Source organism: Caretta caretta, chromosome 20 (genome assembly GCF_965140235.1).
Source record: "Caretta caretta isolate rCarCar2 chromosome 20, rCarCar1.hap1, whole genome shotgun sequence".
NCBI lineage: Eukaryota > Metazoa > Chordata > Testudines > Cheloniidae > Caretta > Caretta caretta.
Window position 1 is genome coordinate 23,229,583 of NC_134225.1, and position 16,923 is coordinate 23,246,505.

Sequence of the window (16,923 nt, forward strand, 5' to 3'; positions counted from 1 at the left end):
GTGGTGCCCCCGCAGCAGGGGGCAGGGCCGGGGGGGGGGGGGGGGAGCAGAATGAGAAGCTGTGGCTGCTGCCCCCACAGCACGGCTGGCACCAGCCCGAGATCCTGCATCCGCCTCCCTGGGCCTCGGCTGGGCTAGGGCACAGCTGTGCCGAAGGGCTGCGGCTCAGCATGGCCCCAGCCCCCCTGCGCCCCTCTGGGTCCCAGCCCCTTGCCCCCCAGCAAGGCCCTGCCCCTCACCACCTCCCTCCTGGTCCCAGCCCCTCACCCCCCAGCAGGGCCCTGGTCCCAGCCCCTCACCACCTCCCTCCTGGTCCCAGCCGCTCACACCCCAGCAGGGCCCTGCCCCCCCACCACCTCCTTCCTGGTCCCAGCCCCTCACCCCCCAGCAGGGCCCTGCCTCCCAGCCCCCCTGCACCCCTCTGGGTCCCAGTCGCTCACCCCCCAGCAGGGCCCTGCCCCCCTGCGCCCCTCTGGGTCCCAGCCCCCCTCTCCCCAGCAGGGCCCCGCCCCCCCCACCTCCTGGTCCCAGCCCCTCGCCCCCCAGCAGGGCCCTGCCCCCCACCCCTCCCCCCGGGCTCAGCAGCCACGCCCGTGACCTCTGACTCCGGCCTGGATCACGTGACGTGTGTCATGGCGGCCCCCGTGGCCGGCGGTGGCGGGTCGGTGACTCGCCTGATGCTGGGGGCGGCCGGGGGGCTCCGGCTCCGCCTGGGGCGGGGCTTCCGCACGGCAGGTGGGGCCGGGCCGGGGGGCGAGCCCCGGGGGGGGGCTGGGAACCGGGAGGCCAGGCCGGGGGGGGCTGAGAACTGGGGGGCGAGCCCGGGGGGGGGCTGGGAACCGGGAGGCCAGGCCGGGGGGGTGAGGGCAGGGGGGGGCTGGGAACCGGGGGGCGAGCCCGGGGGGGGGGCTGGGAACCGGGAGGCCAGGCCGGGGGGGTGAGGGCAGGGGGGGGGGCTGAGAACTGGGGGGCGAGCCCGGGGGGGGGGCTGGGAACCGGGAGGCCAGGCCGGGGGGGTGAGGGCAGGGGGGGGCTGGGAACCGGGGGGCTGCCCAGCTCCCCCCGGTCTCTATGGGGTGGCGGCATTGGGGGCCCAGGCAGTAGAGGAGGGGGCCGGCCCCCCCGAGCGGGACCCCCCCCCCGTTGGTGGTTCCCAGCCGCGGGCGGGCGGAGGCCTGGGGGGGAAGCAGGCTCAGCCTCTGGTCGGCCCCGCCTTGGGCCTCCCTGCTGAAGCTGCCATGGGGCCGGGGGGGGGGGGCTTGGACCCCTGTGAACTGGGCTGAGACCCACCAGACTCATGTCACCGGGGGAGCCACCAAAGGGACCCAAATTCTCATCTTCACCCTGGTGGGGCGTGATCGCAACCCGGCCTGACCCTCCTCCGTGCCAGTCGCACAGTGCTGGAGCCAATGGGGCGTGCACGGGGGCCGATCCCGGCTGGGGACAAGGCTGCGGTTTCCAGCTGGACTTGTTCTGCGGGAGCCTGCGTGAAATGCGTTGGGTGCCTACAGGACGCAACCCCCTCCCCGCTGCCGCTCAGTGTGAATCCGGCTTCTAATGCCCTTAGGTCTCAGTCCAGCTGGGATTAATGGTCCCGATGTATATATGGGCTTGAGACTGACGCTCGTTCCGTCCATTGCCTATTTGAACTGGGCCCCGTGTGCTTTCAAGCTCCTGCCCTGCTCAGGTGGGGCTGAAAGGCCCCGGGGGGGAGTGATGCGACCTGGGCTGCAATGTGTTTTCCCCAGGGGTGTTCCAGGCGGAAGATGAGAGCTGCACAGCAGAGCCCGCAGGCGACGTGTGAGTACCAGGAGCCGCGGATGGGACTAAGCTCAGGCCCTCTTCACAGCCATTGCATTGGAGGATTTACGCTGCTTCCTCAGCCAGGATGGTCTCTGTTTTCAGAGGCTGCCAGACATGGTCCAGAAGGATGTGGGATAGTAGTGGGCTGAGCACAGCACTGGGGTGCAGGATGCCTGGGTTCTAGTCACCAACTCCCTGTGTGACCTCTGGCAACTCACTTCCCCTCTTTGTCCCTGGTCAGTAAAACGAGGATCATATCTGCCTCCCTCACCAGGTGGATGTGAACACTGATGTATCCAAATGATATTTCCAGATCCTGCCCCTGACCCTCTGTAGGGGTGCTCAGTGAATGGGGTCCTGGGGGACTCTATAGCCCTACAAGAGTGGCAGCATGGCCATGTGGGTGCAGTGCTGGACTGGGATTCGGGAGACCAGGGTTCCGTTCCCAGCTCTGCTGCTGATCTTGGCCGAGTCTCTGGCTTGCTCTGTGCCTCAGTTTCCCCACCTGTCACATGACTAGGATGACCCTGACCTTGCTCTGTAATGCACTGTGCAATCTGTGGCTGGGAGGTGCGTGGCTAATGCTTGTCAATCGCCCTGGCGGAAGGGAGAAGCACCAGGATTGCCTTGTGGTGCCATTCCAGCTGGCTCGCAGGCTTCCCTGACGTTTGCTATGTGTGCCCCGAGAACTGATCCCCACCCACCCCAGTCAGCAGCCCTGGATCCAGTCACTCTGTATAATCCTGCTAGCCCCCATCTTCCAGTGGCTGCAGGTTCTAGGAGGTCGCTGGATCTCATTGTGTTTCCCCAACACCCCCCTTTCCCTCCTCTAGAGTGAACGTGGTTTTCATTGACCGTTCTGGGCGCCGGATCCCCGTGCAGGGGCGTGTGGGGGAGGATGTGCTCCGCCTGGCCCAGAGGCACAACATTGAACTGGAAGGTCTGTGCCGCTCTGCCCTCCCCTCCCCCATGCTGGGTGGCAGATAATAGGGGACGCAGACAGCTCTGTGGGTCTGCTATGGGCACGGGAGCACTGGAATCTCTTCATTGCCACTCCCTGCATTTCAGGGGATTTGCCAAGACCCCAGAGGGTGGCATGGTGCAGGGAGGTGGGAAGGGGCAGGGCAGGGTCAAGGCTGTAGCTTCTATCTCACCTCCTCCCATGGCTCTTCCAGCTCATGGTCCTCGCACATCCCTCCCTGTAGCCGGACTCCTCTTCCCCATAGGAGCCAGCAGGAGCTGAGGCCGAGGATGAGAGGGAGGCCCAAGAATCCAGAGTGGGTCCATTTGGAGCAGGGGCACTGAGACAGGCAGGCTGCTGGAGGGTGTCCCAGAGCTGGGCCCGGGGACAGGAGGGGGGAGCTGCCAGCGGGAGGGGTCAGAGGTGAGGGACTCAAGTAGAATCCTGTTTGTTCCATGGGGAAGTCTGCCCTCACTGTACAGACACACAGCTGGGCTCCCCCTACTCCCTGGGGGCAGCTCAGCCCCCCCCCCCCTTTCCACTGCAGGGGCCTTGTCTTCACCCTGACCTTCCACTCTTATGTTCCCAGGCGCCTGCGAAGCCTCCCTGGCTTGCTCCACCTGCCACGTCTACGTGAGCCAGGAGTTGGTGGACAAGCTGCCTGCCCCTGACGAAAGGTAACAGCCTCTGGGTGCCTGGGCCCTGCTGCCCCTCCCCCCGCCCCCACCAGGAGGGCAGGGCTCTGCAAGAGCCAAACACTGTATTCCTCCCCCAGGAGTGCCAAGTGAGCGAGAGCGGCCCCCCTGTGTGCTGGGTGCAGCAGTGGCGTCCCTGCCCCTCATAGTCTGAACAGACCAATGAAGAATTATCTCCATTTTACAAGTGAGGGAAACTGAGGCCCAGAGCCAGTCAGCGCCTCCCCCAGGTCACCGCAGGCATTGCCGAAGCTGTGACTCGAACCCAGGGCTCCTGGGGCCCAATGTTTTAGCCCCAAGCCTGTTCTTTCCCTTTGCAATACTTGCAGGGCGGCTGCCCTCCCCCACAGCAGCAGCTGCTGCTGCATTTCAGGGAAACAGGCCCTTGCAGTCAGCCTGGAGAATGCTGCCAGCCAGTGAACGCCCCCCTGCCCTGCAGGCTCACCCTTGACTCTTCGGCTTTCCTAGGGAGGAAGACATGCTGGACCTGGCCCCACAGCTACAGGAGAACTCCCGACTCGGCTGTCAGATCATCCTCACCAAAGAGCTGGAGGGGGTGGAGTTCACCCTGCCCAAAATCACCAGGAACTTCTATGTGGATGGCCATGTTCCCAAGCCCCACTGAAGGCTGGAGGAGTCTCTGGGCTGCCCGTGGCTCTGGGGCTGGGCCTTGGCCTTATAGAGCCCAAAGCAAGGGGGGCTGGTTGGAGAAGGCTCCCCCTGAGGGTCTGCAGCACTGCTGGTGACACAGAGAGGTGCGGGGAGGGGTTAGTTTTATAGGCCCAGGGTGAAGCCCTGAGCTTCCTACAGGCCGAGGTGGGGAGGGGATGTCAGAAGCAAAGATGCTAGAATAGGCCCCCCCCCCCCCCAGCACCTTTGCTCACAGCCCCAGAGGTGACGTGGGGCCATACAACAGCCCTATCTTTTCTGTTCAGGGAATCTGCATTTTTTGGTGTTGGTTACCAATCCTGCAGCCCGTCCCAGGGAGCAGAAGGAGGGCAGGTTGTGGGGGGCTAGCAGGGGGTGCTCTGCATTCTTCCTGTCTGGAGGTCACCGTTTCTCATGGCGTGCTTTAATATGCATTAGGAGCCTTGGTGCGTTCTCTGTGCCATTTGACGTGGGATGGCAGGGACCAAAGCAGCACGTTCTCTGGGCTGGTCGCTGTGGATCACCCAGTGTCACGCTGTAACCTCGGGATCAGGGCCAACGCCCCTCCCGCAGCCACATTTTATTATTAAAGCTCACGTTTGTATGACGCGCCGCCTGCTCTCTTCCCCGGCCCACAGGCCTGGGACTCGCCACAGGGGCGCAGTAGGGAGCAGAGAGCCCCGCGCTTTCCAGCAGGAGCCAAGCAATAGCTACAGCTGCCCTGAGGGTCAGTGGCACAAGATTTACCCCTTGTTGGTGCCACTACTGAGGGGCTTCAGCGGTTCACAGGCAGCTGCAGAACCCAGACCCTTCCGCAGCCCCCCATGGAGCACAGGGAGGTGGGCGAACATCAGCCAGGGAAGACGAGGGGGTTGCCAGATTGCGCACACACTGCCAGCAGGTGTCTTACTGGGACACGCAGGCACTGGCTGGGCTGGTGCTGGGGGGAGCCCCAGGACAGCTGGCGGCTGCTGCTGCGCTCCTCCCTTGGAATCGGTGCTTAAGGGGAGCTGAGCTGCCAGACGCCCCAGATCCCATTGAAAGCCAGGAACCAGCTTTGCAAGCCGGATGCCCATCCAGGTGCTGACTATTTTAGGTTCCTGCAAAGAGAGGATACTGCATCTGCCCCCAGCTGCACCACCCCCCCCCCCCCCGCTAAACTGTTGCTGTCTGGTTGACAAACAGCTGTTGTGTCCCGCCCCAGAGGTGGCTCCATTGTAGTGATGGGGGCAGTGCCCCTGCCCTTTGGAACGGCCTCCACCCTCCCATGAGATGTGCACAACTGGTAGAGTTGGTTTCTGCTGCACCATCTTGCCACCCAGCCCCCACTGTGGGGAAGAGCTGGGAAGCTGGTTGGTCTAGGGGGCTGTGAACAGCCACAGCAGCTTAGCAAGTCATTGGGGGGTCTGACCTGAAGCCTTTTAGCTTTGGTGGCATTTGCAGGGTCACTTTGTCTCCTGCCTGGGGCAGCGGGAATGTTCCAGCCCCCAGGTAGCTCTGTGTCCTGACGGGGCAGTGAGCACCCTGCATGGTTTGGCACTGGTAGGGCAGCTGGTCTGAGACCCGACAGACTCAGTCCATGGACAGTCTGGATTCCTGAGCCCAAGGTCATTCACCCAGCAGGAACTAAGCTGAGTCCCCAGGAGCTGCTCTCCTCCTAGGCTCCTAGCCTCCGGCATGGGGTGGGATGCCAGAGCCAGCCCTGTGTGATTCATCTTGCCCAGCTCTGCCAAGCCAGGCACCCGGAGCCTGCAGGAGACCTGAAACCCAGGCACCTGCCCGTAGGGACGGGAATTCAGATCAGCCCCACGCACTTGCCCCAGGGCAGCTCTTCCCCTGTTCACTGCGTGTAGTATGGTAGGTCTGATGGGCCCCATCGTGCTGGGTACAGCACAGACCCAGTCCCAGAGAGCTCACCCCGAGCCAGGACAGAGGGAATGGGGACCCAGACACACCAGGACTTGCCAGAGCCACCCAGGGCAACAATGGCACAGCCAGGGATTGAACCAAGCCCCAGCTCCCTTGCTGTGGCCTCGGGCCCATCCAGCCGCTCTGCCACATGCGGCACCAAGCGCCCGAGGGGCTCCCAGGCCCAGCGGGGCCCTGGCTGTATGCACAGACCCCCAGGCCAGAAGGGACCCTTGGGAGCACCTAGTTGGACCCCCTGCAAAGCACAGGCCAGAGTGGTGGTGGGGGGGGGAGAGGGAGCAAATTCGCCCTTGGTATTACTACAGCAGTACCCAGGGGGAGTCCCCGCCCCCACCCCACCCAGCGCTCACAGCTGGGGGGTCACACAGCACTCACTCACCTGCCAGGTTGCATCTGGGGCTGCCCCACTGACTGGGGGGCAGGGGCTGTGTTGTTAGGCGGGTGGCGCTCACCATCCGCAGCCAAGGCAAGGGGGAGACCAGGTCTGGGTCTCCCCCAGCTAGATGGGGCTGAGAGCACCTGCCCCTAGTATTGGGGGAGCAGCTCTGGGCTCCTCAGCAGGATCAGGGTTTGGCAGAGCTAGACAGGCCCCTGCCCCTGTCCCTGCCCCTCCCCAGCTGCAAACCCGCTGCAGCCCCTAGGGGGGCAGGTGGACATTAACCCCCCCCGCGGCAGCACCCCCGGTACCAGCACAAATAGACATGAGATCCCCTCCTGTCCCCATACACCGGCCAGACCCCTTCCACCTCCCCCCCAGTCCTCCTGCTGCAGCCAGCCCAGGCCCCCCGGCCCTCCCCGCTCTTATAGGGCGAGGGCCCCGCTGCCCAGGTGTGTCCGGTTAAGTCCCCCCAGCTGGGGCTGCTCCTTGCACCGGCCGCTCCCCGCAGCGAGGCTCCCGGCCCGCGCATGGAGGGGGAGCTGTTCCTGGACGGGCACCCCCCCGACTTCTCCCTCCTGCAGCAGCTGCTCTCCCCGCCCTGCCTGGAGCCAGAGCCCGGCAGCCCGGCCCGGGGCCCGGCCAGCCCGGGACGGGGAGCCAGGTCAGCCCTGGGCGCCCACCCCTCCCCTCGCGCGGGGGGAATCCGGATCAGCCCCATGGACCCGTCCCCTGGGGGAGTGGGGGAAGAGACGAGGAATCGGGATAAGTTCCATGGACATGCCTCCTAGGAGGGAGGGGAGATCCGATTCCTCCCCAGGCACCTGCCCGTAGGGACGGATCCGGATCGGCCCCACGCGCTTGCCCCGTGGGGAGGGGGGGATCCGGATCGGCCCCACGCGCTTGCCCCGTGGGGAGGGGGGGATCCGGATCGGCCCCACGCGCTTGCCCCGTGGGGAGGGGGGGATCCGGATCGGCCCCACGCGCTTGCCCCGTGGGGAGGGGGGGATCCGGATCGGCCCCACGCGCTTGCCCCGTGGGGAGGGGGGGATCCGGATCGGCCCCACGCGCTTGCCCCGTGGGGAGGGGGGGATCCGGATCGGCCCCACGCGCTTGCCCCGTGGGGAGGGGAGGATCCGGATCGGCCCCACGCGCTTGCCCCGCGGGAGGGGAGGATCCGGATCGGCCCCACGCGCTTGCCCCGCGGGAGGGGGGGATCCGGATCGGCCCCACGCGCTTGCCCCGCGGGAGGGGGGGATCCGGATCGGCCCCACGCGCTTGCCCCGTGGGGAGGGGGGGATCCGGATCGGCCCCACGCGCTTGCCCCGCGGGAGGGGGGGATCCGGATCGGCCCCACGCGCTTGCCCCGTGGGGAGGGGAGGATCCGGATCGGCCCCACGCGCTTGCCCCGTGGGGAGGGGGGGATCCGGATCGGCCCCACGCGCTTGCCCCGCGGGAGGGGGGGATCCGGATCGGCCCCACGCGCTTGCCCCGCGGGAGGGGGGGATCCGGATCGGCCCCACGCGCTTGCTCTCGAGCTGGGCGCGAGCTCCGGGGCTGTTTTGGGCGGGCAGCTCGCGAGCCGCAGCCTCCAGCTGCCATTGGCCGGGGCTGCGGGCGGGATCCTGAGGCCGGCAGCGCCCAGGCCGGGGAGGGGGCAGGTCGATGGGGACCTGAGCCTGGGGGCTGGGAGGGGCCAGTGGGGGGCTGAGGGGGGGCCACCCCTGGGGAGGGGGGCTGCCGGGGGGAGGAGGAGGAGGAGCTGCCCCGGGGGAGGGGGAGGGTGATCAGACCCCGGGGGGGGAGCTGCCCACGGGGGGGGTGAGTGGGACCTGCCCGGGGGGGCTGAGTGGGGAGCTGCCGAGGGGGAGGGTGATCAGACCCCAGGGGGAGGGGGAGGGTGATCAGGCTTCGGTGGGGGGGAGCTGCCCCGGGGGAGGGGGGAGTGATCAGACCCCAGGGGGACGGGGTGGGGGGAAGCTGACCCTGAGGGGGCTGAGAGGGGAGCTGCCCCGGGCGACGGGGAGGGTGATCAGGCTCCGGGGGGGGGGACCTGCCCGAGGGGGGGCTGAGTAGGGAGCTGCCCCTGACCCCTGTCCCCCCTCCCGCGGGCCCCTGGGTGCCCCGCCCCCCTAACGCCCTTGTTCTCCCCCCCAGGCCCGCGGGGCGCCCCCGCCCGGAGCCCCTGCCCATCATGGCCTGTTGCCTGCAGGTCCCCGACAGCAGCGCCCTGAGCTTCCTGCAGGAGTCCGCCCAGCGGCTGCCCCAGGCGCCGGGGGGCCAGGAGGAGCCGAGCCGTGCGCCCAGGGCGCAGCCGCCGCCGGGGCCAGCCGTGCGCCCAGGGCGCAGCGCCCCGCAGCCCCAGGCCGGCGCCAGCCCCCTCGCTTCCCTGGGCACCTGCAGCCCCATGGACACCCTGAGTCTCATCAGCCTGCATTGTTCTCATCTGGTGTCCGGCGCGGCGGCCCCCGCCAGCCGCCCCGAGACGAGGGCAGGGCCCCAAACTCTGTCCCCCTGCCTCCTCCCCATAGACTGCAATGGCAACCCCTCCAGAGAGGCCGGGGCGGCCGGGCAGGAGGGGCGGAGCTGGGAGCCAGGGGCCGGCAGCCCCAGCCAGCCTGAGCCAGGCTGCAGGAGGAGAAATCCCCGCAAGCAGCCCGCACCCAGCCGGAGCGCTGAGGCCCGAGACCCCTCTTTCCAGGGGGTGACCCTCTGCATGCGCCTGTGTCTTTGCCAAGGCAGCTCCGATGAGTACCAGCTCCTCATCCGCCCACAGTACAGCAGGTACAGGGCTCCTGCCACGGCGCGGGCACTGATCACTGGCTCTCTGCTAAGGGAGACATGGCTTTTCTGTCTGTCTAAAGGACCCACATAGGCACCCAGAGCTAGCTTGCTAGCTACCCCTGTACACACCCAGGATTTATCCATCCATCCACTTGCCAAACAGGCCCATGATCTATCGATCGATCGATCTATCTCCATCATCCCCATCTAATCTATCTATCTATCTATCTATCCATCCCCATCCACCCCCCATCCCCATTCACCCCATCTACCTAATCTATCCTCATCCACCACCTCTATCCCCATCCACCCCATCTATCTATCTATCCCCATCCACCCCATCTATCTATCTATCTATCTATCTATCTATCTATCTATCTATCTATCTATCCCCATCCACCCCCCATCCCCATTCACCCCATCTACCTAATCTATCTATCCTCATCCACCACCTCTATCCGCATTCACCCCATCTATCTATCTATCCCCATCCACCACCTCTATCCCCATCCACCCCATCTATCTATCTATCTATCTATCTATCTATCTATCTATCTATCTATCTATCCTCATCCACCCCCCCATCCCCATTCTATCTATCTATCTATCCCTCCCCATACACATCCACTATTTAGCCATCCCTCCCCATGCACACACCCTCTCTCTATGGAGCTCTCTCCTATCACGTGTTGTGGCGAGCCAGTCACTGTGGTATCTAGGTACTGAAAGCAATAGGAAGGCGTGTCACACCAAAGAGGGCAGGTTCCTTGATTTATGGTTGTTTATTGTGTAGGTGTCTGTGTCTTCTCCAGGTGCTCGAGGAACTCCAGCCCCAACTCCTGCCACCTCTCCTCCAAGCTTCCCCCCCCCACCCAGCCTTTGGATACTGGGGACCTGTCCAGCTCTGTGTAGGGATCCCCTTTCTGCGGCGGGAGGGGGTCAGAGATACTGAGCTGGGATTTGTCCTGACACTCTGACAGTGTGTAATCATAACACAAATGATGTAATTTCCCCATCCCAGCAGAGGAAAGGCTCCATTGTCTCTCCTCTAGTGCTTTCCGCTTACATAGTGATTTGATTTTTGGGGGTGGGAAATCGTCTGTTCTCTGGCACTTTAAACTGCAGCCAGTAGAAACTGACTTAGGACCAGAGGCGTTGCCAGACCTGCTCAGCCCCAACACCCATCTAGTCCAGGATCCAGTCTCTGCCAGTGGCCACCACCAGCTGTCTCAAGGGCAGGTGTAAGAGCCCTGCAGTAGTAGCTGTGGGATAATCTGCTCCCCACTTTAAGTCTCTATCAGAGAGAGGTGGTTTAAGCCCTGGAGCATGAGCTTTACTGTCTCTTCCAGTAATATCTCGTAGGACAGTCTGGTCTTCTCCCACTTCCTAAAGTGTCTGTCAAAATACAACCACCAAACTCCTTTTAAAGTTTTTTGAAGCAGAAGAAAAGAGACTTCACTCTGGTTCTGTTTTCAGCCTCCTTTAGCCTGTAGAGATACGGGGAAATGTTGAAAATCCACATTCGGACAGGTATTGAGGGAAAGGTGTTTTTTAGCCACCCAAGTGTTTTAGGAGCACAAGTTCCATTGACTTTTGAAAGGGACTTTTGTGCCTAAATCCTTTCAGGTATTTTTGAACAGCTCCCCCTCAGTCCTTAGATAGCTGGGGCCTGATTTGCCATTGCCACATTCAAGGAAAACAGAAACTGGCAAATTCAAACAGAGAATAGGAAATACTTTTTCAAATGCAATATGTAACTAGGCCATGGAACACATTGCCATGGGAGGTCACAGAGGCCAAGAATTTAGCAAGATTCCAAGAGGGATTGGACACTAGATTGATAATAAGGATCTCCGGAGTACTAACCGCTAGTGCTAATAACCATTTTGGAAGAGACATTAAACTTCCTGCCTTAGGTCCTATATCAATCCCTAATTACTAGGGGTTAGGATGAGACCCACATAGGGGACAGATTACCCCACATCTGCCATAATCTATGACTCTATTGTGCTGTCCCCTTACTAGGCAGCCTGTAGGTCAGATCCATCATGGCAGTTCCTCTGTCCTGCACCTTGTACTGTCATTGACACCAGTGGAAAGAGGCTGTAAAACACAACAGGCTGATCTGGGGGCATTCTGTGCCACTTTGCTGGGTATCCGTGATTGCCCAACAAGCCGATGGAAAATCTGACCCTCGGTAGCTAATTTTTGTTGGTTTGGGAGGAAGATTTTTTTTTAATGATGTTCCACTGGTTTTTGCTCTTTGGTTTGTTTGTTTGAAAGTAATGTCACAACCTGGTAAAATTGGTCTCATCTAATCTGTCCGCAGTGCAATGTATGGGAAAAGAAGCCGTAACCCAAATCCAAGGCAAATCTCTTTAACAAGAGAATTCTGCAGAGCCAGCAGTTCTGAGGAGGATCAAGGCTCCCTCTCTGTCCAGAGTATGTTGCTTTTCAGAAACAGAAACCTTTACTATCAAATGGTAACACTCTAAAATGATTGGGGCAGCTATAAATACTGATACTGGGTCTGATTCTCCTATTGCAGGGAGAAATTCAGTCCTGTGCAGAGCCCAGCTTAAGATGTATACTCCACTTAAATCCCTGTCTAGCCAGATCCTAGCTGGTGGAAGTCAGACATAACTCCAAGGAGCAGCCATAGACTCACAGAACCACAGGGTTAGAAGGGACCACAAGGGTCACCTAGTCTAACTCCCTGCCAAGATGCAGGATTTGGTCTCAAGTTGCAGTGGGGGAGGTTTAGGTTGGATATTAGGAAAAACTTTTTCACTAGGAGGGTGGTGAAACACTGGAATGCGTTACCTAGGGAGGTGGTAGAATCTCCTTCCTTAGAAGTTTTTAAGGGCAGGCTTGACAAAGCCCTGGCTGGGATGATTTAATTGGGGATTGGTCCTGCTTTGAGCAGGGGGTTGGACTAGATGACCTCCTGAGGTCCCTTCCCACCCTGATATTCTATGATTCTATGATTTGTTGTGTCTAAACCATCCGAGATGGCTATCCAGCCTCCTTTTGAAAACCTTCAGTGAAGGCACTTCCACAACCTTCTGAGGTGTCTGCTGCTGATTTACGCCAACGGAGGATCTGGGCTTTTATAACTGAAGTGCCCCCTTCTCATATGTACTTACTACCAGGTGTAGAACTTACTGCTGTGAGCAGTCCCCTTAATTTTCAACAGGCAATACTCTATGGTTGTAAGCACAATAGTACTTGAATGACTGGACACTGGTTTTGTAGCTGTGTTATTTAATTATAGGGTTAGTTCTGGAGATACAGTTGATAGGAAAAGCTATGACAAAATGAAGTCGCAACGGTACTGTACCTATTGTGACTTTCTTTTCCTTTTCTTCTGCCACACCACAAACTAAAATCATGTTTATCCACCAGAAAATAAATAGATCTCTAAGCCCTTTCACTTGTTTTCCAGTTCCTGGGGATTGTGGTTTTAATACACCCAGAGCTGTTGCTTTGTCTTGCTGTGACATAAGGCACATCAGAAATTAGGCACAAATTTTTAACAGGGAGGGTGACTCACCATTGGAAAAACACTACCAAGGGAAGTGGTGGGTTCTTCATCTCATGAGGTCTTTATATCCAGACTGGGGAGGTGTTTTAGCAAAACACAAGTTATTGGGCTCAATATAGGGGTAAATAAACGGGTGAAATGTAATGGCCTGTGGCAGGTAGGAGGTCAGGCTAGATGATCTAATCATAGAAGGGTAGGGCTGGAAGGGATGTCAATAGGTCATAGTGCAGTCCCTGCACTCAATGCATGATGCCTTCTGGCCTTAAACTCCATGAAACTACGCCATAAAGCCACCACGCAGCCCACGTCTGACGCTTTGTCTGTTCCTTAGGTAGTAAGTGTTGCGCGTCCTGCCAGACGAGGAAAACTCCCCTGTGGAGGATTGCTGAGGACGGCACCCCACTCTGCAACGCTTGTGGCATCAGGTACCTGTGACATTGTGCTGCTGATGTTGCTTTCTGAAACTGTGCACAAAAGGGCCAGGCCAAGGTCTGTGCAAAATTAACTATGTGGGTAAGTGTTTGCAGGACTGAGGTTAGATTCCTGTATTCAGGCACCTAAACGAGCAGCTTGTTTCCACGTTCTGAGCACCCAGCAGTTCCCACTGATGCAGCAGTTTAGGTTAAAACTGGGTAGGTGCCTGGCGTAAGATGGCAGTGACGCCAGGCTCTTATTTAGGTGCCTAAATCAATATTGCCGGCTCCCATGATCTTATTGGGAATCTTGCCATAACTGGTATTTTGCTGGAAGCTCCATCTCCCAGAGTCATGTGATTACCCAAAACACTAAGCTTTAATTTTTGAAAAACGGTTCAGAAAAAAAGCTTTAAACTTTGAAAAATGACAGAGCTGAAAACATGACCCTAGTCTACCATATAAAGGCTCTGAAGCCTGACAGCAATTACAAAAAAAATCAACATTTTATTTTTTGTTTGTTTGATTTTTAAGCTAACCCCTTGATTTTTTTGAGGGTCTGCTGACTCGTAGGTTTTGGACACTTGGGGCTGGCAAGGCCCCTAAATATGGATTTAAGACCTGAACCCAGGCCCAGATTCTCAAAAGTTGCCTAACTCCTCTTGATTTCAAGGCACCTAAAGACCTTTGAGAATCTGGGCCCCATTTCCAAAAAACTTGGCCCAAGGCATTTTCCTAAATAAATTCCACCCTAAGTATTCCCCTTCTAAGCAGAGGGAACATTTCAAAAGACTAAGGGGAAATAAAATGATTATTCCACTTTTGGCTAAAAATGTAATTATCTGAACCAACTGATTCCCCCCCACACCCCCGTTCCCCCCAGGTACAAAAAGTACAGGATACGATGTTTCCGCTGCTGGAATATCCCGAAGAAAAGTGGAAAACCTTACTCCCGTTGCTCTAACTGTGGAGACAGACTGCGCGTGGCCGTGGCCCAGCAGAGAACCGTGAAAAGGTCATTCCCATTTTATTTATTTATGTTTAAAAAAGGAACAGCTTTGGCTGAATTGCAACATCCTTATTTTAAAATTAACCCCTGCTCCCCTTCCAGAGCCTTTGATCAGACAAGTTGGGGTGTGGAAGCCACAGATCTGATCCAGTGAAATTGTTTACCCTAGTGAAGGGGAATGGAAGGTGTGAATGGTTTAAATGTGTCCATGGAGGCAGCTCTTGGTTACAGTGAAGTTAGTTTGTGCTTTGAAGGTGAAATTTACCCTTTTGCAGGGAGTCAGAACAAAATCTAGGGACTTTTGTTCCATTTAAGCAGGGAGCCTTGTACTGGCTCTTCCCACATGTTAAGTTTCACTTATTGGAGATATTTTTCCCCTGGAAAATAGATATTATTTTGCTACAAGAAGTTATTTTGCAGTAGAAACATTCTCATCCTCTCTGTACTTTGGGAGTGTGTGCACGCGTGTGTGTGTCCCTCCTTCCCTGGCCCTGCTGGAAGAGATGAGTCCTGCCCTCTATGTGTGTTGTGAGGCAGGAAGGAATTGCCTCCAAGTAGAAACAACGCACACCTGACACAGCTGGACATGTCTGCAGCCAGAGGTTGCCTTATGCACCAGGTATTTAAACATGTTACCAGCCTCCTTCCTTTGTCACATGTCTTTCGCTGGCTTTTCTCTCTGTTGTGTTGCATTTGTTTTCTGCTGCAGCGTTTGCCTGCGTTCGTTTAGCAAAGTGACAGAGTTGAAAAGAGCTGGGGCAGGCTGGGGGCTCAGATTAGCAAGAGGGAAGTGGCTGATTGTAGTTAAGTGCAACAAGCTCTCCCAGTAGCATTGGTTCTAGAGTGGTTTGTCGTCCCTCCCTCTCCCAGCTCCCTACTCTGGCCTGGTCTCAAGTATTTTGGAGGCTGAACACTCTGAAATGTGTCCATCCTGCACCTCTGTCTCTCTCTGCACTCTCAGTGCATCTTTAACAAGAGTCAGCTGGGTGCTGGATGGTCCAGTGGCCGGCGAGTCAGGAGCTCTGGGTTCCAGGCCTGGCTCTGTACTGACCTCCGCTGAGTTGCCTCTCAAGGCCTCTGTTTCCTGCTCTTTGGGGCTGGGAGTGTCTCTTGCACTACATTTGTACAGCACCCGGCCCAACAGGGCCCCAGTCTCACTTGGGGTCTTCTCATGCCGCTATAATGCACACACTTCCCCATGACGATGGATGCCTGCCTCAGATCCAGCCCTTTTCATCCCTAGAGCTCGAACGGGGAACAATCATAGTAACTGTAGGGTTAAAGGACATAATTGAATTAGGCTCCTTTTGTTTCAATTTCTAGAAAATGCGACGACTTCCTTAAATCTCAAGCAAGGACTCTTTGCTATTAGCCGGACAGCGGGCTGCGTAGCAGAGGGCGCTGGTATCTGCTGGAGTGAGCAGTAGGCCAACGCTGCCCTGCAGTCTGAACGGAGGTTTGCAAGAAGCGTTGGCTCAGTCCAGTTGCCTTTAAGACCAGTTGTTGCTTTTTTCCCTTCCTCTCATGCTGTTGTTTTCTGTAAAAGGAATGTTCGATCCTGCCTTTGGTTTGCGTGAGCAACTTGGGAAGTGGACGAGAAAATGAACCCATGTTTTTGCAGAGGTGAAGTTGTTAGAGATTGAATAAGGGGTGGGAAAATAAGAGTTTGAATCTTAAGCTTGCTCCTGGCTAGCCGTGTTTGTGAGTGTGGGTGGCTGCTTGTTCGGACCCCAGGGTACCCTGGCCACCAGTGATACGGCCTGGGTCTAACCTGTCTTGACTGTAGAATAGATCACTGCAGCGTGGCTCTTTCTGTCAGGCCTTTTTATGGGGCAAATGTAGAATCCAGAAAAAATTGAGATCACTCTGGATGTTAAAGAAAAAACAAAAGACGTTAAGGAGAATAAAATATTAGCTCCCTTCAGATAGTAAAGTGCACCTGTGCCAGCAACCATGTAGATTCTGGCAATGCTTAAAAAAACCCGCTCAAAATGAAATGAAGCCTTGTTAAGGGTTTAAGAATGTTTTAGATCAATATTCATTCACAGACCCCAATGAAGAGCTTTCCTGTTAACGTGCTGATGTCTTTCCAAGGAGAGACACTAAGACTTGTAAACTTAGTGAATTCAGGGCTCAGACTTCAAAGCTTTTATATTTGCTAATTTAAAAAACTAAACAACAAGAAGTTAGTTGGGGATAATTAATATGAACCTCATTTGTTTTGTTGCACTAAACTTAGTAAGGGTTGCACTTTTTGAATAGATATTATCTCCTTCATTAGCTTGTTATGTATTTCAGAAATGTATGTCAATTCTCAATTAGTTTGTTACGTAAAATAATTCCTATGGGGCATTCTTGTACAAAATGATTATCTAGATATATTTATATGTGTAAATAATATATTTATTTTTGCAGTGTGACATTGTTCACACACACACACATACTTTATGTGCCAAGTTGTAAATATGGATGAAAATTGCCATGTTTTCTCCTTTCTGGTACAAATGTTCAAGCACTTCAATGTGGTGACAATGCGGAGAAGAGATCTGGTGTAAGGTGATCAAGTGTTGTTGGGTTTTTGGCTTTCGTTCAGAAGTCTAATGGTTGCACTTTAGAATAAAACTGGTTTCTTGTAGCTGTGTATGGAAAGACTCTACTCCCTGCGTCCCTTTTGAGTTTTGATGTGACATGTTGGTTTCTCACGGGAGATATAAAGCCAGGCCTCCCCTATTCACAGCTGGTTCAATCCATTCAAGGTGCT

At 57.3% G+C, this 16,923-nt stretch overlaps 2 protein-coding genes across 2 annotated transcripts; both read left to right on the forward strand.

Moving 5' to 3' along the window:
* The first annotated feature begins 608 nt into the window (after positions 1-608).
* FDX2 (ferredoxin 2) lies at positions 609-4,714 on the forward strand. The gene is made up of 5 exons (XM_048831502.2): positions 609-735; positions 1,749-1,800; positions 2,637-2,743; positions 3,354-3,441; positions 3,928-4,714. Exons 1-5 carry the CDS (start codon positions 633-635, stop codon positions 4,082-4,084), a joined length of 507 nt encoding a protein of 168 aa, XP_048687459.1. The 5' UTR covers positions 609-632; the 3' UTR covers positions 4,085-4,714.
* A 4,075-nt stretch (positions 4,715-8,789) lies between these two features.
* ZGLP1 (zinc finger GATA like protein 1) lies at positions 8,790-16,797 on the forward strand. Its single transcript, XM_075121549.1, has 5 exons — positions 8,790-9,196; positions 11,526-11,638; positions 13,072-13,165; positions 14,037-14,168; positions 15,486-16,797. Exons 1-5 carry the CDS (start codon positions 8,820-8,822, stop codon positions 15,532-15,534), a joined length of 765 nt encoding a protein of 254 aa, XP_074977650.1. The 5' UTR covers positions 8,790-8,819; the 3' UTR covers positions 15,535-16,797.
* The last annotated feature ends 126 nt before the right edge of the window (positions 16,798-16,923 follow it).

What these genes read in the sequence shown, in the direction of transcription:
- FDX2 (XM_048831502.2), top strand. Translation starts at nt 633, where the DNA reads ATGGCGGCCCCCGTGGCCGGCGGTGGCGGGTCGGTGACTCGCCTGATG. An exon ending in GCACAACATTGAACTGGAAG is followed by an intron (nt 2,744 to 3,353) that starts GTCTGTGCCGCT and finishes TTATGTTCCCAG; the next exon opens with GCGCCTGCGAAGCCTCCCTG. An exon ending in CTGCCTGCCCCTGACGAAAG is followed by an intron (nt 3,442 to 3,927) that starts GTAACAGCCTCT and finishes CGGCTTTCCTAG; the next exon opens with GGAGGAAGACATGCTGGACC.
- ZGLP1 (XM_075121549.1), top strand. Translation starts at nt 8,820, where the DNA reads ATGGACACCCTGAGTCTCATCAGCCTGCATTGTTCTCATCTGGTGTCC. An exon ending in TGCAACGCTTGTGGCATCAG is followed by an intron (nt 13,166 to 14,036) that starts GTACCTGTGACA and finishes CGTTCCCCCCAG; the next exon opens with GTACAAAAAGTACAGGATAC. An exon ending in CAGCAGAGAACCGTGAAAAG is followed by an intron (nt 14,169 to 15,485) that starts GTCATTCCCATT and finishes TTCAATTTCTAG; the next exon opens with AAAATGCGACGACTTCCTTA.